We start from the raw sequence: 25,675 nt of genomic DNA on the forward strand, positions 1-25,675 counted from the left end.
GAGTTTCTAAGTAGAAGTATCAATTGCATCTCAGTTCAACTCCACAAGGGAGTTTCTGATCCATCCCAGTGCAAGGTCTTCACACAAATCTCAATCAAGAGATGTATTTGGAAAGGAAGAAACCAGGAGTGTGGTTGCCTCTGCCATGGTAGAAAGAGGCAGCTGCCTACTGAATGGCTCATATAGGGCTTCTTAGAACCAGAGGCATAAGGATATTCGGAAGGTAGGAATTGGTTGGATTTCAATCCTTGAACTTGAGTAAGCTAAAACATGGGCTGGATTTTGTGCTCAGTTGAACAAGAATGAAGTGTATTTCTTTGGCTCTGGTTTGAGAGCCAAAGTATGTTTCCTTCACTGGCCCTTTTCACCTTTTTGGCTCTGTTTAAAGGGTGATGTTTCTTTCACTAACTCTAGATTCAGAAACAAAGTGTTTTCCTTTGGGTCTCATTTCAGTAGCAAGGTATAATTCTTTGACTGGCTCTTCTAACCATAGGATGTCATAAATTAAAAAATTAGATTTTGTCCATCAGTTTGCTAGTGTAAACAAAATAAAGAGGTATCATAATGCTTGAACAGATTATTGAAACTGTCCATTTTTTTGAAGAGTAAATGTTGTTGGTTAAATGACTGTAAGTGTATTAGCTTTCGATCTTGAAAAATAGTTAAGAAGGAGCCCTCAGTTTCTTTGTCAGGTACCCAAGGACTATTGTAATGTGGAAAGATTTATCAGATTGATCACACACAAAAGTTTTACTCCTGTATAAAGTGCAAAACATTATCACACCGAATTCATTGATAAAGTTTCACTGCAGTATGATATTTTTCATGTTTTTGAAGACTACACTCATTAAATTCATAGTTTCTCTCCAGGATGCTTTATTTGATGTAGTTGGAGATTATTGTGACAAAGGATTTACCACATAGATTCCATTCATGGTTTCTCTCCAGTATATGTACTTTTATGCATTTGAAGATGAACAACAAATGAAAAGGCTTTATCACACTGATTCCATTCATACTTTTTTCTTGTTCTTTTATGCCTTTGAAGATGACTGTGCTGTGGTCTGCAAAGTTCTTATTACACAGATTACATTTGTAGGGTTTCTATCTAGAATGAGATATTTTATGACTTTTAAGATTCCTGGGAGTTGTAAAGGCCATACAACACTGATTACATTCATAGGGTTCCTCTCCAGAATGTGTTCTTTTATTTAATTGAAGATGACTGCAATATGCAAAGACCATACCACACTAATTACATTTATATGGTTTCTTTCCAGTATGTGTTTTTTTATGCTTTTGAAGATTACTGTGAGCTGCAAAGGCTTTACCACACTGATTACATTCATAGGGTTTCTCTCCAGAATGTGTTCTTTTATGCACTTGAAGAGAACTCTGCTCTGCAAAGTCCTTACCACACTGATTACATTCATAGGGTTTCTCTCCACTATGTGTTCTTTTATGACTTTGAAGATTACTGTGAGCTGCAAAGGTCTTACCACACTGATTACATTCATAGGGTTTCTCTCCAGTGTGTATTCTTTTATGCCTTTGAAGAGGACTAGGTTGTGCAAAGGCCTTACCACACTGATTACATTCATAGGGTTTCTCTCCAGTATGTATTCTTTTATGGCTTTGAAGATGACTGTGACGTGCAAAGGCCTTACCACACTGATCACATTCATAGGGTTTCTCTCCAGTATGTGTTCTTTTATGGTTTTGAAGATTACTGTGAGTTGCAAAGGCCTTACCACACTGATTACATTCAAAGGGTTTCTCCCCAGTATGTGTTCTTCTGTGGTATTGAAGAGAACTGAACTGTGCAAAGGCCTTACAACAATAATCGCAACCATAGGGTTTTTCTCCAGTATGTGTTCTTTTATGCTTTTGAAGAGCACTGTACTGTGTAAAGGCCTTAGCACACAGACTACATTCAAAAGGCTTCTCTCCAGTATGTGTTCTTTCATGACTTTGAAGATGACTGTGTTGAGCAAAGGCTTTACCACACTGATTACATTTAAAAGGTTTCTCTCCAGTATGTGTTCTTTTATGCTTTTGAAGATTACTGTGACGTGCAAAGGCCTTACCACATTGATTACATTCATAGGCTTTCTCTCCAGTATGTGTTCTTTTATGACTTTGAAGAGTTTTGTAAAGAGCAAAGGCCTTACCACATTGATTGCATTCATAGGGTTTCTCTCCAGTGTGTCTTCTTTTATGCATTTGAACATAACTGTGATAAGAAAAGGCTTTACTACATTGACTAGTTTCATAGGTTTTCTCTCCAGTATGGGTTCCTTCATTCCATTTAAGGTAAGTATCATATGTCAAGGGTGTACCACATTGAATATATACAGAAAGTTTCTCTTGAGTTTGAATTCTTTCAATCCTGCAAGGATAATTGGCACATATAAAAGTTTTACCACATTTAGCACATACTGTACATACACATTTGAATGAATTAATACTACAATATGTACTAATTGTAAAGAGAAATCAGATCGTGAGTTTTTACAACTGTGTCTAAACTCGTTTTCCTCTTTAATTAGGGGGTATCTTGCAACTCTGAAAATACCTTTGATGGTAAGTTCCTTTCTTTCATGGCTTTCCTTTTCTTCTTTACAGATTTTTTTCTATATGGTATTTTATACATATTGGAAGAGAACAGGATAAACTCAGAGCTTTACCAACTTTATTGCAATCATAAATTCGCCTATACTGTGAATGAGATTACATTTGCTATGTGAACTAGCACACCCAGAAGTATTTGCACAGTTCTAGAACTCATAGGGATTTTTTGCAGTGTGAATTTGTTCATGTATTAACAATGATGGTGGAAAACCAATTACTTGTATACTTGAATCAAATTCAACAATTATAATCTACATGGGGACTACTGCTTATGTTCTAATTGTTCTTAGAGAGTGGTATGATACATCTCACTATATTTCTATGCTTATATACTTGTATCAAAGAGTAACATATGGTACACATAGTATAGAATAACAAATAAAAGATTTCCACATTGAATCTCAGGATTGACTTGCTGTTCCTCATAGACTTGTGGTATAGGTATAGCTATTAAGGTTTCTCCACAACAACAGCCCCTTGACTCTTGACTCTGCCTCTCTCACTAAACTTAGCACAGTCACAAGAAGTATATGAGTAAGACAAAATTTACAATAGAATATTGGTTTAGTAAAAAGTTTTGCAGATATACAAATACATATATATATGTATATACAAATATATATAAGTACAAAAATATTATCATCTCTTCAATGTGTATGCCTTTTTATTAGAGTAGCAAGAAATAAATGGATTCAAAGACCTACAATAAAGCTCTCATGGTGATGCGTCTCACATGATATCTATTTAGGCATTGCTTTCTTGACTTCTTTTAAAAAAAAGTCATTCAAATGCAATTCATATACATGAAATATGGATTTGTGAGAATTTAATAACCATTAATGCACTTAGAGCTGCGCTTCTTTACACTGTTGCTTTTGTTTAAAGCTTTCAGGACACATCACAATTTCACCAGAGGTACATTGTTATCAGCTTTCATATGAAAATTACCTTTCATATCTTCTAGAACATTGATAATGTTCTTCACTATTATGGTCTTCCCAAATGTATCCTAAAATATAATACCAGAAAATATGTTATATTATCGAATATTGTGCAATAATAAGTTACTATCTTAAGAGAACCTTAGAACTATGACTGCTTTTTTCATCTTATTTTATTAGTCTTTTTTCTAAATCAAATTACAGAAGAACATTATTAACCAAGGAAAAGTTGTCCCCTTCTTTTGAAACATGAAGGAAATTCATTTTTACCTATACTAGCGAGGTTCCTGTAGGTCTCCAGCATCACATCTTTGTAGAGATTCTTCTGGGAAGGATCCAGCAAATTCCACTCTTCCCAAGTGAAGCTGATATGCACATCATCATAGGTCACTGCCCTCTAAAATATTTCATTAATGTGTATAATAAAAAGCATGATGGTGACAACATTGTAAATGTATACTTCTTTGACAGTATAGTCATAAAATTCTGGTGTTCCCCACTCTTATTCCATGACACAGACAGGCACTTCAGAAGGAAATGGAATAGGAGAGTCACCTGTCATTTCTGTACCCTTTGAACGGGATATCACCTTACAGGGAACTGTCTATTAACAAAGAGAGACAAGGGAACAGATCATCAGAACATAGTAGACAGGAAAAAAATTGTATGAAGAAATACTAAATACAAAAAAGAAAAATACAATGGACAAACTGGGTGTATTGACTCATGCCTTTAAGTGCAGCGCTCAGAAAGCACAGATGGGTATATTTGTCTCTGGGAATAAGAGTGATATGCTCTCTCAAATTTTCCAATTCAAAATATGCATGAAGCTGAGCACAGCAGCATACACTTGACATGTAAAAAACCTACATTCCAGGGCCATCACTCAATGACATAAAAACAAATAGAGCCCGGTATGATGTCCCCCTTTACTTTGAGGAATTTGTAGCCACACTACAAGGGTTACAACACAAAACTGCAGGCTACCAAACTCCTTAGCACTGAATAGCAACTGTTTCTGCTCTAATGTGATTTAGTGATCAAGCCTATAATAATGGCAAAAGCATATCAGTATGACTAGGAGGTTAGCTGATTAATTTCAACCACAATAGAGTAGATAAAAAGGTCAGGAAATTAGTTGACGGTATTGAGACTCATCACATAAAATGAGGAATTCCATCCAGAAAGGCTTATCCTACTAAAGGTTCACAGGAACTTGAAAAGAAAGCCACCAAGGAGAGAAACTTGTTCAAGTACATGATCTTTTCTGGGAGGCTGTTCATTCAATGAAGTACACTATGACCCCGGTCACTATTGGTTCATGGTCAGCAATGTAAAATTGCATTTAAGAGTGAACTCCATGAGAGCAGGAGTGGATCCAGACCAGCATCATTTGCAGAAGCAGGACTGGGTTAGGGACAAAGGCCAGAGCAGGCCAGAGGTGGTGTGCTCCACAGAAGTAAAACTGAACTAGCTAACTAGGCTAGAATTATACCTGATTTTTCATTAGAGACAATGAAAGCCAGAAGGTCGTGTTCGAGTAATATGCAGACATGAAGAGACCATGGATGCAAGCATAAATGACGATACCTAGCAAAACTTTTACCACCACAGAAGGACAAAACAAGATATTCCATGACAAAACCACATTTAACCAATACCTAGCCACAAACCCAGTCCTACACAAAATACTAGAAGAAAAACTCCAATCCAAGGAAGTTGACAATATCAAAAAAAAAATTGATTATCTCATAGAAGCAAATCCCAAAGAAGGGAAAAATGCACAAATTAACCTCACCAACAATGAAAACTAAATTAACGGGAGACAGCAATCACTGGCCATTAATATCCCTTAATATAAATGGACTCAACTCACCTATAAAAAGGAACAAGCTAACATATTGAATACAAAACCAGAATCCATCCTTCTTCTGCATACAAGAAACACATCTCAACCTCAAAGACAGATATCATCTAAGAGGGTTGGGAAAATATACCAATCAAATGGACCTAAGAAGCAAGCGGGTGTCGCTATCCTAATATCTAACAAAATAGACTTCAAACTAAAATAAATCAAAAGAAACAAACAAAGACATTTCATATTAGTCACAGGAAAAATCCATCATGAGGAAATCTTAATACTGAACATCTATGCCCCAAATACAAGGGCACCTTCATATGTAAAAGAAACACTTCTAAGCCAGTATGTGGTGGCACACGCCTTTAATTCTAGTACTCAGGCAGAGGCAGACTGATCTTTATGAGTTCTAGGCCAGCCTGGTCTACAAGAGCTAGTTTTGGGACAGGCTCCAAAGCTACAGAGAAACCCTGCTTGTCTCAAAAAACAAAACAAAACAAAAATACCCAAGAAAACCCCAAAGAAACACTTGTAAAGCTCAAATCATACATTAAACCCCATACACTAGTATATAACCGAAGTAGTACAGACAATAAGAGCAACAATAAACAAATGGGCCCCCCCCCCCTGAAACTGAGAAGTTTCTGTAACGCAAAGCACCCAGTCAATAAGACAAAAAGGCAGCCTACTGAATGGGAAAAGATCTTTATCAACCCCAAATCAGATAAAGGACTGATCTCCAAAATATATAAAGAACTAAAGAAATTAAACATTGGGGGCTGGAGCGATGGCTCAGAGGTTAAGAGCATTGCCTGCTCTTCCAAAGGTCCTGAGTTCAATTCCCAGCAACCACATGGTGGCTCACAACCATCTGTAATAGGGTCTGGTGCCCTCTTCCGGCCTGCAGACATACACACAGACAGAATATTGTATACATAATAAATAAATAAAAAAAAGAAAAAAAGAAATTAAACATCAAAATTCAAAAATACCCAAATAAGTACCATGTAATGAACTAAAGGAAGAATTCTCAACAAAATTTCAAATGGCCATAAACTACTTATGGATATGTTCAACTTCCTTATCTATTAGGGAAATGCAAATCAAAACAACTCTGAGATACCAACTTAACACCTGTCAGAATGGCTAAGATAGAAAACACTAATGATAGCCATGCTGGAGAGATTGTGGAGTAAGGGGAACACTCATCCATTGCTGGTGGGAAAGCAAACTTATGCAACCACTTTGGAAATCAGTGTGGCAGTTTCTCAGAAAACTGGGAAACAACCTACCTCAGGATGCAGCATTACCACTCTTGGGAATATTTCCAAGAGATGCTCAATCATACTACAAAAGCATTTGTTCAACTATGTTCAAGCAGCATTATTTGTAATAGCCAGAACCTGGAAACAACCTAGATGCCCCTCAACTGAAGAATGGATAAAGAAAGTGTGGCACATTAGAGTACTACTCAGCAGTGAAAAACAATGACATCTTGAATTTTGCATGCAAATGGGTGAAATTAGAAAACACTATCCTGAGTGAGGTAACCCAGACCCCAAAAAACCAAATATGGTATATACTCACTCATTAGTGGATTCTAGCCATAAACAAAGGACATTGAACCTGTAGTTCATGATCCTAGAGAAGCTAAATAACAAGGTGAACCCAAAGAAAAACATATAGACCCACCTGGAAATTGGAAACAGACAAGATCGTCAGATAAAATTTGGGAGCATTGGAGCAGGGGGTAGAAGGAAGGGGAGAAGAGAAGGGTTGAGGAGAACTTGAGGAAATGGGGTAGTTGAGATGGAAGAAGGAAAGATATGAAAGCACAAAAAGAGATATCTTGATTGAGGGAGCCATTATGGGGTTAGCAAGAAAACTGACTCTAGGCCAGGCGGTGCTGGCGCACGCCTTTAATCCCAGCCCTCAGGAGGCAGAGGCAGGTGGATCTCTGTGAGTTCGAGGCCAGCCTGGTCTGCAAGAGCTAGTTCCAAGACAGGCTCCAAAGCTACAGAGAAACCCTATCTCAAAAAAAAAAAAAGAAAAAAGAAAAAGAAAACTGGCTCTAGAGAAATGCCCAGGAGTACACAAGGACGACTCCAGCTAAGACCCTAAGCAACTGAGGAGAGGGTGTCTGAACAGTAGTTAGACGGATGATTATCTTGAATGTCATCATAGAACCTTTGTCTAACAACAGATGGAGACAGAGGCAAAGACCCACATGGGAGCACTGGACTGAGCTCCCAAGATCCAGTTGAGGAGTGGAAGGAGTGAGAGATGAGCGGGGAAGTCAGGATCATGAAGGGTTCATCCACTGAGACAGTGTGCCTGAGCTAATGGTAGCTTACCAACTCCAACTGGACTAGGAGCGAGAGAGCTTAGGAGCAAACTCGTCCCTCTGAATGTGGTGGACAGTTGGGACACACTGGGGGCCAGTGACATTGACACTGGAATTTGTCTCCTCTCATGTACTGGTTTCTTGGTGTCCTGTTCTATTTGGATGTATACCCTGCTTGGCCTTGATATAGTGGGGAGGGCCTTGGACTTACCACAGTGACAGGTGCATTGCCCTCTCTTGGGATTGGAGAAGGGTGGGATGGGAGGGTGTGTGGAGGGAGTGGGAATTTGGATTGGTATATTTTTTAGAGTAATAAAATAAAAAAATAAAGTTGTGTTGTGCCATTTCATTAGATTAGGTTTATATAAGAGTTCCTTTGCTACAATAAATGAGATTCCTGTTTATTTTCTATATATATAACAAAGTAAATTAGTATAAAAATAAAAATAAAATATTGTGCACAATAAGCACATCATATATTATATTAATATGTGATTTTATATTATATATTATTATGCTATGTAAAAATAATAAAAAAAACAAAACCCACACAGTAATAGTGGGATTCTTCAACAATCCACTCTCACTACTGGTCAGGACAGTCAGACAAAAAATGAACAGAGAAAAAAGGAAAGTAACAGATGTTATGACTAAAATAGACTTAACAGATATCTATGAAACATTCCATCCAAACATGAAAGAATATCCATTCTTATCAGCACCTCATGGAACCTTCTTGAAAACTGACCACATACTTGGTAACAAAACAAATCTCAACAAATACAAAATATTGGAATAACCCCATGTATCTTATCAGATCACAATAAATTAAAACTAGAATTCAACAGCAATACTAATTCAAAAATCCCACAAACACATGTAAATTAAACAATATTCACCTGAATCATCAATGGATCAATGAAGAAGTTAAGAGAGAAATTAAAGACTTCCTAAAATTCAATGAAAATCACCACACAACATACCCAAATTTATGGGACACAATGAAAGCAGTAAAAGAAGACAGTTCATAGTACTAAATGCCTAAATAAGGATGCTGAAAAAATCCCACACTAGTGAATTAACAGAACATTTGAAAACTTTAGGACAAAAAGAAGCAAACTCAATCAAGAGAACTAGATAGCAGGAAATAATAAAATTGAGAGCTCAAAACAACTAAATAAAAACAAAGAAAACAATACAAAAAATCAATTAGACAAACAGTTGGTTCTTTAAAACCAACAAAGTAGACAATCCTTTATCCAAAGTAACCAAAAGACAGAGAGAGAATATTCAAATTAACAAAAACAGAAATGAAAAAAGGGAAATAACACACATGGAGGAAATACAGAGAATCATCAGGTCATATTTCAAAAACCTGTACTCCACAAAATCAGAAAACTTAAAGGAAATGGACAACTTTCTGGCTAAATATCACTTACCAAAAATAAATCAAGACCAGATAACCAAACTAAACAGACCTATAACTACTATAGAAATAGAAACAGTCATCAAGTCTCCCAACCAAAAAAATCTCCAAACCAGATGGTTTCAGGTCTGAATTCTACAAGACTTCCAAAGAAGAGCTAATACCAATACTCCTCAAATTATTCCACACAATAGAAACAGAAGGAACATTGCCAAACTCTTTTTATGAGGCTACAATTACCCTGATACCCAAATGACAGAAAGCCATTACTAAGAAAGAGAATTACAGACCAATCTCACTCATGAATATTGATGCAAAATACTTAATAAAATACTGGCAAATCAAATCCAAGAACACATCAGAACCATCATCCACCATGATCAAGTCAGCTCCATCCCAGAGATGTAGGGATGATTCAACATACAAAAATCTGTCAATTATATGTAATCCACCATATAAACACACTGAAAAATAAAAACCCACATAATCATCTCATTAGATGCTGAAAAAGCTTTCAACAAAATACAACCTCCCTTCATGATACAGAAGAGAGCAGGGATACAAGGAACATACCTAAACATTAAAAAGGCAATATACAGCAAGCCAACAGCCAACAGCAAACTACATGGAGAGAAACTCCCAGTGATTACACTGAAATCAGGAACAAGACAAGGTTGTCCACTCTCTCCATATCTATTCAATACAGATCTTGACGTTCTAGCTAGAGCAAGGAGATCAAGGGGATACAAATCAAAAAAGGAGAAGGCAAACTCTCACTATTTGCTGATAATATGATAGTTTCCTTAAGCAATCCCAAAAACAATACCAAGGAACTTGTACAACTCACAAACACTTTACTAACATAGCATGATACAAGATTAACTAAAAAAAAAAAAATCAGTAGCCCTGCTGTACACAGATGATAAAAAGGGCTGAGAAAGAAATTAGAGAAACATCACCTTTCACAATAGCCACAAATAGCATAAAATATCTCAGAGTAACTTTAACCAAACAAGTGGAAAACTTGTATGACAAGAACTATAAATCTTTGAAGAAAGAAATTGAAGAAGACACCAGATCTCCCATGCTCTTGGGTAGGTAGAATTAGGATAGTAGAAATGCCAATCTAGGGGGCTGGAGAGATGGCTCAGAGGTTAAGAGCACTGGCTGCTCTTCCGGAGGTCCTGAGTTCAATTCCCAGTAACCACATGGTGGCTCACAACCATCTGTACTGAGATCTGGCGCCCTCCTCTGGCATGCAGGCATACATCGAGGCAGAATGTTATATACATAATAAATAAATAAATCTTAAAAAAAAAAAAAAGAAATGCCAATCTTACCAAAAGCAATCTATAGATTCATTGTAATGTCCATCAAAATCCCAGCAAAATTCTCAGACCTCAAAAGAATGGTAGTCAACTTCATAGGGAAAAGCAAAAACCCAGGATAGCCAAAACAATCCTGTACAATAAGAAATTCTGTAGGTATCACATCACAATCCCAGACTTCAAACTCTACTACAGAGCTACAGTACTGAAAACAGCCTGGTACTGGCATAAGAACAGACAGGAGGACCAATGGCACTGAACAGAAGACCCAGATATTAATCCACACACTTTTGAACACCTGATTTTTGACAAAGAAGTGGAGAGTGGCCTTGGGAATGATAACCTTAGCTCCATGTGCTAGGAAGAGTTGGGTTCTTAGGATCTGAAGCAACTCCTCTACAAAGGCCTTGGCACCAGCTCTTGCAAAGCTTATTCCTGGTTTTAGAGAAGGAATGTGTTATTATCAGTAGATCAGGTCCTTAGGGAAACTCACAAGGCCTAGGCCCCAGGCTGTTACTAGCTCTCCCAAGATTATTCCCTCTCCCTGCCTGAGGGCACAAATAAAAGCCCTGATTGATCAGGTTACTCCTACACACACACACACACACACACACACACACACACACACACACACACACACACACACACACAACAGTGTTTTACATTTCAAATATAAGTCACCTGGCGTCATCTTGCCCGGCTGGCAGAACTGTGCTTTTCTCAAGAAGAAACTGGAACTTTAAGGAACATCAGACTTTATGGTTGGTGGTCAGGCCTCTTTGAAAAACTTGTAAGAGGCTTTTTAAATATATATATATATATATATATATATATATATATATATATGAATGTGCCTGGTTTTAAATCAGCAGTGGTTTCTTTGTAATGGTTTGGAGCCAATATCTGGACAATCCAGTTGAACAATGTGTACCCTAGCATCCTAACCTCTAACAGCCCTGATTAACACACGTTTATCTTCTGGATGTTTTAGAGTCAGTCCTCCCTCAGCTAAATTCTACTTTGTGAGACTGAACTATTTCCAAGGCATTGGCCAATCCTTTATATCAGCAATTCTACTCTTCTACGTTGCATCTTAGAAGCGCAGCGCTACCCAACAGGTGAGCTGCCTTGATACCCTCCACATAGTTAAACATAAATGGAGATTGTATGTAAAGTTTAAATGCAAAGTGCTCAGTATCGACAACATACTGAAGAAACTAGGCCTGTTTGAGTGTGGTAACTTGTTTCCATGAATGTATCAAGCATGTTGAAGTTGACGAGAAAAATGATGTTCACATAGCACCCTGCTCCCAATTCTCTAAATAGATTAAGCCCACAGAGCAAAGTTATTCAGAGGCGTGCCCGTAGGTCCACAAATTAGTAAGGACCGCATGGGACTTCATGACACAGGGAATCTGGCAGCAGATTCCCATACAGATCCAGGGACGATGCACCTTAGTGTCTCCCGCACCTCACCCTCTGCTCCTCCCCATCTGGAGACAGCATTCCCCCCGCTCACCATGTAGTGGTTTCTCAGCTCGCCAAAGCTCTCAGTTCATCACCTCCCGGCAGCAGCAACTTCACCGCAGCACAGGAAACCGCTGCCGCCAGCGCCTCTGCAAAGCTGAATCTGATGGTGGTGACAGGAAGAGCCCTGCACTACTTCTGATTGGCAGATCATCTGGAGCGCCTGATTGGCCACTGAGGCCTGAGTGACAAGAACACATCCCATAGGGCTATAGTGTACTTCCTGGCCACTCCCACCCCTGTCAAAGACATTTTCTGGATCTACAAACATATGCATTTCAATAGCTCTTGCCCAGGCCTCCAAAAGCAGACACTGTCATCTTTTTGCACTCCATGGGAACTTTCCGTTTTTCCTCCAGGACAGAACATGGCTAGCGAGCTTCTACAGTGCACTGTGCTAGGTGGGTGTAGTGATTTCCTGTCTCACAGGGGGAAGGAGCCCAGAATATTAACAGCAAAACAGAGTTTATTTATTTATTAATTATGCGTACAGCATTTTCCCTACATATATGCCTGCATATATGACCAGAAGAGGGCACCAGATCTCATTACAGATGGTTGTGAGCCACCATGTGGTTTACTGGGAATTGAACTCAGGACCTCTGGAAGAGCAGTCAGTGCTCTTAACCTCTGTGCCATCTCTCCCTAAAGAGAGTTTTAAGGTCACAAAAGGAGATGTTTGTTCTGTGGCTTCATGTTGAGGTCGGATGAACTGAAGGTTCTTTTTACATGGTTTGCACAGCGATTTCACACAACAGAGAAGAGAAAAGCAGGAACCAGATCTCAGGCAAGATGAAAGGTCTTTCCCCCATCGGAAAGCTGGACCATGGCTCCATTGCTTTATGGGTTCTATTCCTGAAATTCAAAGCACGCTCCAGGCAAATGAATAACAATAAAAAGAGCAGTGTTCATTTGAATATGTAGAGAATGATGGAGCTAGGAAGAATGTCTTCATGAGCACTATTGTTAGCCAGCACATTTTCCACCACGGTCAGGTAAAAATAAATAAATAAATAAACAACTGCATTGTTCAATACTCCCTACTTGAACAGGACAGGTAGAATGAATCTCACTATGTATGTAAAAGGTGGGCTTGTTACAATTTTTCTCAAGCTGTGGTCCAGGTTGTCTAAAAATAGCTGCCTACCAATGAAAATTGAAGAATCCAATAGTTTGCTTCTCAGCCTTTTGCTGAGATCAAGTGAAAAAATCCAGGAGTTTTTCCGTCCATGAGGCTCAATGTCTCATCTGCTTTTAAGTATACACCAAAATTTCAAAGAAGTAGGCAATAATGCTAGTAAAAGGAAAGAGTTAGGAAGCCAGAGCTAGAGCAAGGAGGCAAAAAAGAGATTTTTTTTTTTCCTCAATGTACTTTAAATGTGACTGTTGCTACCAGAAGGTAAGATCCTGGTTAAAGTTAGATCAGAGTCTTTGTTTGATTCAGATTTTTTTTTTTTTTTTTTTTTTTGGTGATTTCAAAACAGTATTTAACTGTGTAGTTGTGGAACTCATTCTGTAGGCCAGATTGGTCTCAAACTCTGAAAAGCTCACTGCCTCTAAATCTTATTTGTTGGTGTTAAAAGTGTGCACTGATACCAAGCAGATAAAGGTAGGTCCTGTCATCTCAAATTATGCAGATTAATGGAGGGGTTTCCCATTTAAAACCTCTAAGTAAGGGCTGGAGAGATGGCTCAGAGGTTAAGAGCACTGACTTCTCTTCCAGAGGTCTGAGTTCAATTCCCAGCAACCACATGGTGGCTCACAACCATCTGTAATGAGATCTGGTGCCCTCTTCTGGCATACAACCATACATGGAAGGAATGTTGTATACATAATAAATAAATAAATCTAAGAAAAAAGTTAAAAAAAAAAACGGAGTAAAATTTCTCTCAGGTATACTCAATTTTTTGTGTACTAGTTAATCCCAGAGGTAGTCAGTTGACTACCAGAAATAGCCATGTCAATATCCAAGACAGAAAAAAAATGAGAAAAAAGTTTTACCTGCAGGAGGTGTGAAGTGACTGGGAGTTATTTTTACAACAGTGTTTTTCCTCAACAAAGGAATCATGGGGATTTTACATAGGGAGTCTGAATATGCTCATGTAATGTTCTCCCTTTTCTTAAGCATGCTCAGTTAACAAATCCACTTCTGAACATGATCACAATGGAAAAACAGTTAGGGAATTCTTACCTCAAAGTCATATAGGAACATATGCAAATTATAAAAATGATGGAAAGAATTGCCTCTGGCATGTTCATCTTTTACCGCAAGGTCTAGTAAAAAATCAAGTAGATGACACTATAAAAAGTCAATTGTCAGTCTTGATGTTTGATCTAAAAGATAACTGTACCAACACCATAATTCTTACACAGAAAAGATAGAGAACACAAAACCAGAAAACTTCATGGAAAAGTCACCTAACAGCCCTCTAGACCGTGCTCCTGGATGAACGGTTAGGATGATCTCTGTTACTCTCAGAGCGAAGCTGCTTTTGCTCTGAGCAGGGTGACTAGGCAAGAAGGCCACAGCTGCTTCCATGAAAGACAAGAAGGAGTCCATTTTAAAAAGACGTGGCTTAATGTCTGTTTCAGGGTTGCAACATCACTGTAGAGAATTTCATTCTTTCTTTTTTCTAACTTTTCTAAAAAAATACTTACTTATGCGGTGTTTTGCCTGCATGTGCCTGTGCACAGCACCTACAGAGGGCAGAAGCAGGGAGGAGATACCTGAGACTGGAATCAGAACAAATGGTGAGCTAGTATTCAGGGTCCAGGAATGGAATCAGGGTCCTCTGTGGAAAACACCCAGGGCTCTAATTGCTGGGCCATCTATCTAGCCGTTCTTTTAAATTTAAAATTAGTCTTCAAAGATTGTTAGTGATAAGACAATACATCATTTTTAATTTTTATCTCTTCATTCCATCCCTGCCACAAATCCCTTCCAACTTCATCCTTGTTAAGTGTGGGTGAATAAGTGTGCTGACATACATGAACACACCTGCTGCTTCCATTTTTGTTGACTGTGTATGTAAGGATAATGGACTGAATTCTTTTATTAGATAAACAGTTAGGAAGCTCATCCTTTCCTAAGGCTAATTCTCTCAAATGGAGGAGAATTCTATTTTTTAATCAACTTTAGGTTTCTGACCATGACTAGGCAACCTTGGACAAAAAACATAATCAAGAATAGTAAACTTAGGGTGTAAAATACCCTAGCAGTTAAGACTGTTGAAGATTCTTTCAGAGCATCCAGCTTCCATTCCCAGTATACATAGAATCTCACTAATATCTGTACTTCCAGTATCAGGGGTTCTGAAACCATCTCCAGATTCCCTGAGCACCATAAGAAGAGGAGACTTGCACCACAAAAAATTATTTTTCATTCTGTGTGTGGTAGTACATTCTTTTACTACCAGTAATCTGGACACACAGGCAGGAAGATCTCTGCATTTTATAGCCTGTGCTTCATAGTCTACACACACACACTCACACATACACGCCTGCCATGCACACACACAGACATACACATACTCACACAGGAAAAGAAGAAACCTGAACAACATTCCAAGAAAAGGAGCACTGGAGAATTGGAACAATATTACCTCTTAAATTCATTCCAAGTGTCTGCTACTGCTGCCCATTTAATCATTTCCAAATATATATATATATATATATAGTCAAATGTGAGCACGTGCCATTAATTTCAGTCACTGGGAGAAACTGAACATTTGACAGTGGGTCACCACCTTACCAAGTGACCTGAAATGCCCATCATGAGCTGCGTATCATCAGGTCCATTAGGTTACAAAGTAGGATGGGTACAGCTGCGATATGTTTTCAAATGGAAGTGGTATATAAAATCCTGACCAAGTTGGTCCTGAGTGCACAAGGAGGCTACCTGAAGAAGTGGCCAAATGCCAATGGTTTCTACTCTTGTTACAATGCCTTCTACTGTCAAGTGTACACCTATAGTCTATTCCCTATGATGGGTTGAATGAAGAAGACTAGGCACTGGCTGATTGCTCTATACGTCATCCTGTAACCACCCAGTATTGGACAGCTGCAGGATTACAACCCCTTTCTGGGACAAGCCTGAAAGATACTTGTGAAGGGAAATCTTCACAGTGGGCGGGAGTTCAAACAATACACATTTTCATACCGCTTACTTGGAAGGAGAAATAACCTAATGTGCAACTAGCAATGCACTGACTGATGGACTCTATCCAGTGGGTTGACTGGAAAATCAGGGATTAGTAAAGAGCATGATTAGAAAATTGGTGAGAGAAGACATCCGAGGAAGAAGAATGTGGATAATCTCTGCAAATGGGAAAAGGGCCTAAAGATCCTTTTGTCCCATGTAAATGCTGATCAAAAGGTGAATTCAGCTGAGGAGAAGTTCAGTACTCAAGTAGACAGGATGACTCTGTCAGCCTCTTTCCCCAGCTATTCAGGTCAGTGCCCAAAGTTCCCATGACCAAAGTGGCCATAGTGCCAAAGATGGGAGATAGGAATGGGACCAACAACATGGACTTGCACTCAGCATGGCTGGCTTGGCTGCAGCTGCTGCTGAGTTGCCATATTGCACATCAGCAGAGACCAAAACTGAGCCCCAGATAGAACACCATTGCTGGAGTGAGCAACCATCAACTTCTTGCCAGGCTGACTACACTGGACAACTTCCTCCATGGAAAGGACAAGTCTTTGTCCTTATTGGAGTAGATACTTACTTTGGTTATGGATTTGCCTTACTCCATGCAATGCTTCTGCAAAACCACCACCAATGCATTTGTGGAATTTCTTACTCAGCAGCATGGTATTCCACACAGCATTGCTTCTGACCAGGGAACTCACTTTACAGCCAGAGAAGCATGAGAATGGTCCCACAATCATGGAATCCACTGGTATTGACATGTTCTCCAGCATCCTTATGAAACCAGACTGATTCTAAGAATGAATGGACTTGTTCTTTTGAAGAAACTGTTACAGCACCAATTAGGTTTCAGCATTTTGACAGCTGGGGCAAGGTTCTCCAGAAAACCCCATATGCTCTCAATCAGCACCCACTATATGATATGATTTCTCCTATAGCCAGGATCAAGGACTGAAAAGTGGAATATTCCCACTCACTATCCCCACTAGTGACCCTCTAGGAAAGCTTTGCTTCCTGATTCTGCCACCCTAAGTTCTGTTGCCCTAGAAGTTAATGTTACCAAAGAGGAAGGGCTCCTGTCAGGAAACAGCAAATATTCTATTGACCTTTAAATGCACACTTCCCCCTGGTCATATCAGGTTCAAAGGTTCTTTACCCAACAGGCTTAAACAGGAATAACAACCTTAGGGAGGGTGATATATCCAGATTACCATGGGGAAACTGGACTGACTCTTCACAATAGAGATAAGGAGGATTATGTCCAGAATGCCAGCGATTTTTTAGGGCATCTCCTTATGATATTTTGCCTTTTAATTAAAATTAATGAGAAACAAGAACAATATAATCCAATACATATGACAAAGGTCACATATCCATCAGGAATGGAGGGATGGGTCACTTCTCTTGGAAAATATCCAAGACCTTGTGAAGTGCGTACAGAGGTAAGAAGAAATACAGAATGGGCAGCAGAGGATGGCAGTTCCAAATACCTTCTATGTCCAGAAATAACAATTTTAACTGATATGAGTGCTTCTGTTTTAATTTGTTGTAATGCATTTGTAATGTTGTTGTAAGTTCTTTGAATTTCCTTATTATATGTTGCAACATCAATTAAGAGAATATCTGTGGTTATCAGAAGAAGTTTGAGATACTAGAAAGATGTCCTTCAAGGGACATTGCCACTATTCTGAATATATAATGCATTTGTATTTGGTATACTTATGTTATGTTTAGGCATAATTATAATCCGGTTATTGATTTTCATTTAAAAATTAATAAGGTGATATGATTGTATGCCAAGTTGACAATGGATTGATTATGATAGCTGGTTTTGGTTGTCAAGTTTACTGTATCTGGAATGAACTACAATTCAGAAATGGAGAGCACAGTTTTGATCTGGACCTTAAGGTAAGAAGACAGCATGCTTTGGATCCAAATACTGAGGATTGGATAACACTTGCTTTTTATCTTGACCTCGAAGATGGAAGGCACACCTTTTATTTTTTATCACACCTTCTACTGGAAGGACAATAGAAGAAAGAAGATGGAGTGTTATTTCTTGCTCTATTAAGGGCCCTGAAGTACCAGCCTCATGGCTCAGAATTGGATGTCTACAGCACTCGAGGATCTGAGTGTAAAAAATTAAACTAAAATACATTCTTTATTTTTCTTTCAAGAGGAAAAAATGAAGTGAGGGGCACACAGAGAGGAAGAATAAGAAGAGTAAGGGAGTAAGGGGAAGAGTAAGGAGAAGAAAGGAGAGTAAGGAGAAGTAGTGAGGAGAAGCAGAAGAGTCAGAATAAAATGCCTGATCTTCATGAGCTTTCTAGATTTTACAGACTTGGGTGGAAAATTCCACAGGCAAGGACAATAATAAAATCACGAAAATGGGCTGGTAGAACCTGACAAGGCAGCACTCCAGAACAGGTGAGCAGACCCTGGAAAGAGCCAGCATTACAGGGGAAATAACCCGACATTCCAAACATCAGAAAGTTACTAAACACGCCTAACTCCTGGATTCACCCATTCTCCTTATCAGCTTTGGGCACGCCCAGATTTGTTACCAAAGGTGGGGCATGATGCCTTCCGGCTCAGTGCCCGTTATTTATTTATTATGTATACAATATTCTGTCTCTGTGTGTGCCTGCAGGCCAGAAGAGAGCACCAGACCCCATTACAGATGGTTGTGAGCCACCATGTGGTTGCTGGGAATTGAACTCAGGACCTTTGGAAGAGCAGGCAGCGCTCTTAACCACTGAGCCATCTCTCTAGCCCCATCTTTTAGATATTTATATGTTTTCTGTGAGGCGCTAATTTTGAGGGATTGACTCTATGTAAATTTGAGGGTTAGAACAAAGGATAAGGCCTCCTGGTCCGTGCGTGCGTGTGTGCGTGTGTTTGTGTGTGTGTGTGTGTGTGTGTGTGTGTGTGTGTGTGTGAAATGGAGCAAGGTCACTCTGTGACCCTACAGAAGTCACAGAGCTGAGATGTTTTGGGGAAAAAAACATTTCAAAGGGAAGCATCATGTCACAAGGTTTCCACAGAAATGACAGTGAATTTTCAAAAGACAAGCATTCCCACAGTTTAGCAAAATGGGTTGCTCCATGTGGATGTGGTCTGCCTATTGGTCTGTCAGCTGTGCATTCACTGTAGAGTCTTGTGGGTTCCTACATCTCTCTGCATTCCCTCATCTTGTCAGCACAGGTATTCTTTCATTTCTTGAAAGTCTACATCTTTGGGATAATAGCATATTCACAAAATAGCTGAGACACTCAGTCTTGTGGGACTGAGCAACTACTAGAGTCTTGAACTTTCTATTTACTGACAGCCATTTTGGACTGCACTCTGGAAGTTATTCCAATAAATCCCCACACAGATAGATGATAGATAGATAGATAGATAGATAGATAGATGATAGATAGATGATAGATAGATAGATAGATAGATGATAGATAGGTAGATAGATGATAGATAGGTAGATAGATGATAGATAGATAGATGATAGATAGATAGATAGATAGATAGATAGATAGATAGATAGATAGATAGATAGATAGATGATAGGAAAAAAAGATATAAAGTAATGCAAGTTAGGCCAGGCAATGGTGGTGCATGATTTTAATCCCTGAACTTAGGAGGGAGAGACAGGTAGGTCTCTGTGAGCTTGAGATCAGCCTACTGTCTAGCATGAGTGCCAGCAGAGCCAGATTTCCAGAGAAACCCTTCTTGAAAAGTCCCCTAAAAATTGTTTGGCTGGGCAGTGGCAGTGGGTGCCTTAATCCCATAGGAAGGCATAGGGAGGCAGATCTCTGTGAGTTAAAGGCCAGCCTGGTCAACAGAGCAAGTTCTAGGACAGACCTGAAAGATACAGAAAATCCCTGTCTTGAAAAACAAACAAACAATTAGGAAAGGGAGCTAAAATCTAAGGGTTAAAATATTTACTCACAACTGGATCCATCTATCCATGTTTCTTTATTCTTTTTTATTTCTTCCTCCTTATCCTCCTGTTAAAAATGATTCCAGTAATATACACCCCTATGACCCACAACTGCCCAGCCCAAGCACGTTCCAGGGTTGGAATTCCCTCAAAAATAAGATAAAAATGTTCCTACACCCACAATGTCAGCTTAAAGGTGGGAGTGTCTAGTGCACATCTGGTGAACTCCTTAATGGAGAAAGTTAGTTAAGAAAGGAATTAAATCATCAGGGAACTCTAGAGGTGAAGGTTAGTAGGCTATACTACATTCTTAGGTGGTTGGCTAAAGCGAAAAGTCATATCTTCAGTAACATTATGGATAGAGGATGAATTGTTTTTAAAATCACCATGCCATTTTTTTCCCCACAGCACTCCTAAAGGGTACAGTGTAACCAACAGTCAGGGGGGAAGCTAAAGGCTGCTGATCTGATCAGCACCAGACACTGCAATTGCCATGGGCCTAGGTCTGAGTTTACACATATATGGTTCGAAGTAGTAAAAACAAAGAGGAGACCCAGGCCTCAAAATAATCAGTTCTGGAGTATGCTGCTGTCAACCGTTCTGCGTGGGCCCTGTGGGTCTGTGACACCAACAGGCAATCTTTCTCAGGATTGCAGTTAATTATCTCCACTGCTGTCCTTGATAGCAAAACACAGGCAGTATGTTCCTGAACTAAAGTCATCAGTAAACTGAGGTGAAGGTAAATGGAAAGACGTAAAAATCTTTTGATGAAGATTTCCCTGTTATTATATTCCTATAAGGCAGGTAAAACCAGGACAAGCTTATACTTCTCGCTATCTGAGCATCTATGAGTCACCACCTTTGGGCAAATCGTACTTCTAAGTCCTTGGATAGCTGAGAATATCTTAAATGGCTTGTATTTGGCTATACCCTAAACACTGACCAAGTGGCTCCTGATAAAGATAATTGCAGGAAGGGAGAGCTTGGTATTTACCTAGGAAAGAGAAATAATGGCCTGGCAGTGGGAAATTGTTTTCTCCCATAGCTAGGGGAATGTGATCGATAAACAGTATAGGAAGCCATCTGAATTGTTGGAATTAATCAGCCACTTGATTCACAAAGCAATTATGCCTTTTGTTTTAACCCTCACCAAAGCCCTTGGTTCTGATTAAGTCATTCGTGAAAGAACGGCTGAGCAATTACTTTAAAATATTTCAGCTTGCAGCAAGTTTCCTGCCTTTTTACTCCTAGAACAACACGCAAAACCACTGAATCCTACTATGCTACAAAGTCAGCCCTGCATCCTCACCCCAGCAAAGCAAAAGCCCTGTACCACTTCTGACTGTCAGGCCCGACTGAAGGACCGAAGGACCCGACTAGCTTGTGGTGACTGAGGGACAAGAGCAGGTCCCTTGATGAGACAGTGTGCTTAAAGACACAGCACAGAGACTCCTGGCACTGCATCCCCCTCCAGACCCGGACTATTCCAAATCTACAGAGAAAAGCGTTTCAGTAACACTTGCTTTGACTCTTAAAGCTGACCCAGCTACCATCCTGCACTCCATAGACTCTTCCCACTCTTCCGCCTGGACTCAATGTGACTAGCCCATTACAAAATGCCTCCCCATTTTCCCAGGTGGAAGGGTGCCCAAATTTACGAGAGATTTTAGGGGAGGAAACGGAAATGACCTGTGGCTTCACACTGAGACTGGGTGAACTGAAGGTGTCTGGATGTAGCAGGGCCTTCGAACAACGAGGAGAGAAAAGCAGAAATGAGAAAGAAAAACCAAGATGGTAGGTCTTTCTCCCTTCAGAAGACTGGATGACGGCACCTGGCTTTAGGGGTTTTTCAGCTAAATCCATTTCAATCTCCTGACAATTTAACAAAAATAAAAAGTGTAGTCTTCAGAATATGCCGAGCACTTAGAGAGACCTGGAGCAAGGAAGAATGGCTGTTATGAGCACTATAATATCTACCACATTTGACTCAGTGGGAAAATGAAATCATGGCAGTATTAGTCAAGGTTCTGTGCTTGATTGGAACTGATAGAAAAATCTCTCTGTTTGTATTTCAAAAGTGGATTTATTAGGCTGTGGTCCAGCTAGTACAACATTGACTGACTACCAATAGAAACGTTGAAGAATTCAGTAGCTATTCAACCCATCAGGCCAGTGCTCTCAGATGATCTTCAGGATATACCAAAATTCCTAAGAACTAGACTCTAAAGAGTAAAGGAATGACCTTCCCAACCAAAGGCAGAGCAATCACACAAAGAAAAAAACGTTCTTCTTCAATATCCTTTACATATGTAGACTGCCACCAGAAGGTCTCATCCAGATTAAAGGGGGTTCTAATTAGATCAAAAAATTCACATTAATATAAACTTTTACCATTTAAAAACCTTTAGGTAAAGTGTCTCACAGATGTACCCAATTGATTGTACATTTGTTTCTTCCACAGGAAATCAGTTTGGCTACCAAGAAATGCCATCACAACAGCCAAAAGAAAAGGAATGAAAAAAATTCTTGCTTACAAAATGCAAGAACATGGGGAAATCTTTCCAAACAATAATTTTCTTATAAATGAAAGCACGGGGATTTTACTTAGGGAGTCTGGGCATGTTAAGGTAGAGTTCTCTCTTTCTAAACATACTCAGTTACCAAATCCACTTCTGACCATTATCACAACTTAAAAGCAGAGATATTTAGGGACATTCTCACCTCAAAGTCATGCAGGAACTTATATAAATTATGAAAATGATGGATAAGTAATACTGGCATATTCATCTTGTATCTTAAAGTCTTAGCTGAAAAAATCAAGAAAGTGGCACCATGATATTCAAGTGCTTTAGATCCTATGCAACCTGTGAGTGATGTTTCATCTAAAAGAGACATGTGTTGATATCACGATACTCACAAAAACAACAGACACAGAACACAAATACATGAAACAGGAAATAAAAGTCACCTATTGGACAGTGTTCAGTGCTTTTAGCTGGATGTCTTTACTGAGTTATTTCCCACTCAGAACAAGGCTGCTTTTGCCTCTGTGCAGACTGACTCAGAAGAAGGCCAGTTTCTTCCAGGAAGGAGGAGAGAGAGAGAGAGAGTTAATTTTAACTATCCCTGGCTGTTGTCTGTCTCAGCTATGTGATATCACTTGGAGAATTTTATTCTTTTATCATTTTAACCTGTTTTAAATTTTACTTATGCATGTGCTTTGCCTCCATATCACTGCACAGTGCATGCTGAAGTTGACAAGAAAGATGTTTGTAAACGGATCACCCCGCTCCCAATTCTCTAAGCAGATTAAGCTCACGGCGCAGAGTTATTCAGAGTTCTGTCCCTAGGTCGAGAAATTAACAAGGACCGCATGGGACTTCACAACACTGGGAATCAGGCGGCAGGTTCCCACACGGATCCCGGGAGGGCGCACCACGCTGTCTCCCGCACCTCACCCTCTGCTCCTCCCCATCTGGAGACAGCATTCCCTCGCTCACCATGTTGTGGTTTCCCAGTTCGCCAAAGCTCTCAGTTCAACACCTGCCAGCAGCAGCAACTTCACCGCAGCACAAGAAACCACTGCCGCCAGCGCCTCTGTGAAGCGGAGTCTGAAGGCGGTGCCCGGAAGAGCCCAGCAACGCTTCTGACTGGCAGGTCACCTGGAGGACCTGATTGGCTAGTGAGGACTGAGTGACAAGAACACCTCCATTGAGTCTATAGCGTGCTTTAAAGACGCAGCACAGTGGTTTCTGGCCATTCCAGTCAAAGATCTTTTCTAGATCGGCCAATATATGCATTTTAATTACACTTTCCCCTGGCTCTAAAAGCAGACACTGTCATCTCCTTGTACTCCGTAGGAACTTTCCGTTTTTTTCTCCAGGACACACCGTGGCTAGCGAGCTTCTACAGTGCACTGTGCTAGGTGGGTGCAGTGATTTCCTGTCCCACGCGGGGAAGGATGCCCAGAATATTAACAGTTAAAGAGAATTTTACGGTCACAATCGGAGAAGTTTGTTCTGTGGCTTCATGCTGAGGTTGGACAAATTGAAGATACTTTTTACATGGCTTTCACTGGGATTTCACACAACAGAAAAGAGAAAAGCAGGAACCAGATCTTAAACAAAATGATAGGTCTTTTCCCCCATCAGAAAGCTGGATGATAGCTCCATTGCTTTGTGAGTTTTATGCCAAAAATTCAAAGCAAGCTCCAGGCAAATGAATAATAATCAAAAGAGTAGTGTTCATGAAAATGTGAATACACAGAGAATAATGGAGCTAGAAGGAATGTCTTCATGAGCACTATTGTTAGCCAGCACATCTTCCTCCATGGTCAGGTGGATAAAATATACAACTGCAGTATTCAAGATTCTCTACATGAAAAGGACAGGGAGAATGAATCTCACCATTAAGTAAAAAGTGGGCTCATTAGAATGTCTCACAATGTGCCGTTCAGGTCATCTAAAAGTAGCTGCCTACCAATGGCAATTGAAGAATCCAGGAGATTGGTTCTCAGCCTTTTTGTCTAAGATCAAGTGAAGAATCCAGCAGTTGTTCAGCCATGAGCCTCGATGTCTCAGCTGGTTTTAAGTATTCACCAAAATTACAAAGAAATAGGCTCTAAAGCTAGTAAAGGAATGAGCTTGGTAGCCAGAGCTAAGGCAAAGAGGTTAGAAAAAAAAAAAGACTTTTCTTCTTCAATATACTTTATATGTCACTGCTTCTACCAGAATGGGAGATGCTGGTTAAAGTTGGGTCATAGTCTTTGTTTGCTTCGGATTTTATTTGAGATTTTAAGACAAAATTTATCTGTGTAGTTGTGGAACTCATTCTGTAGGCCAGATTGGTCTCAAACTCAGAAAATCCCACTGCCTCTGCCTCCTGAGTGCTGGTGTTAAAAGTGTGCCCTGACACCAAGCAGCTAAAGGTCAGTCCTATTGTGGGGGTCAGACATGATAAGCTAAAATCTGGGCAGATCACCCAAAGGACGTTTTTTATTTCTAACCATTATCACCTGCCAGAGTAGAACTGGGCCCCCAATAAATTTAATAAGAGGCCTGAGTATCAGTTTTCCCTGAAGCAATACCTGGTAGCAGGAAAGAATCACAAGCTGAGATAACTTAGCCTATACCCATGGGCAGACCATTCAAAGGAAATGCCTGGCATTCCAACCACTGTAGATAGGATCACCTGCCACAGCATACTCACCAAGACACCCCTAGACAAATGTCAGCCAATCAGGAGTCCTGAACCTCAGAGACCCCTCTCCCCCACCTTTTCTACTATAAAAACCCAATTCTAACTGAGCCCGGGGCTCTCCGGTTATTCCAATATGTTGGACATGCAGAAAGACCAACTTTGCAAACTTGGTTAAAATAAAGGTTCATTGCTTTTACATATGGGACTTGGTCTCCTTCGTTAGATTTTTGTGGGGACCCCACGGATTTGGGCATAACACTATCATCTCAAATTATCCAGATTAATGGAGAGTTTTCCCATTTCAAAACCTTTAAGTAAAATCTCTTTCAGGTAT

At 39.7% G+C, this 25,675-nt stretch overlaps 1 protein-coding gene across 1 annotated transcript; it reads right to left on the reverse strand.

Moving 5' to 3' along the window:
- LOC119803840 (zinc finger protein 431-like) lies at positions 1–23,744 on the reverse strand. Its single transcript, XM_038315271.1, has 4 exons — positions 23,643–23,744; positions 3,843–3,969; positions 3,580–3,640; positions 1–2,389 (listed from the first exon to the last, which is right to left on the reverse strand). Exons 1-4 carry the CDS (start codon positions 23,643–23,645, stop codon positions 1,252–1,254), a joined length of 1,329 nt encoding a protein of 442 aa, XP_038171199.1. The 5' UTR covers positions 23,646–23,744; the 3' UTR covers positions 1–1,251.
- Between the last annotated feature and the right edge of the window lie 1,931 nt (positions 23,745–25,675).

This window comes from Arvicola amphibius, chromosome 18, assembly GCF_903992535.2.
Source record: "Arvicola amphibius chromosome 18, mArvAmp1.2, whole genome shotgun sequence".
NCBI lineage: Eukaryota > Metazoa > Chordata > Mammalia > Rodentia > Cricetidae > Arvicola > Arvicola amphibius.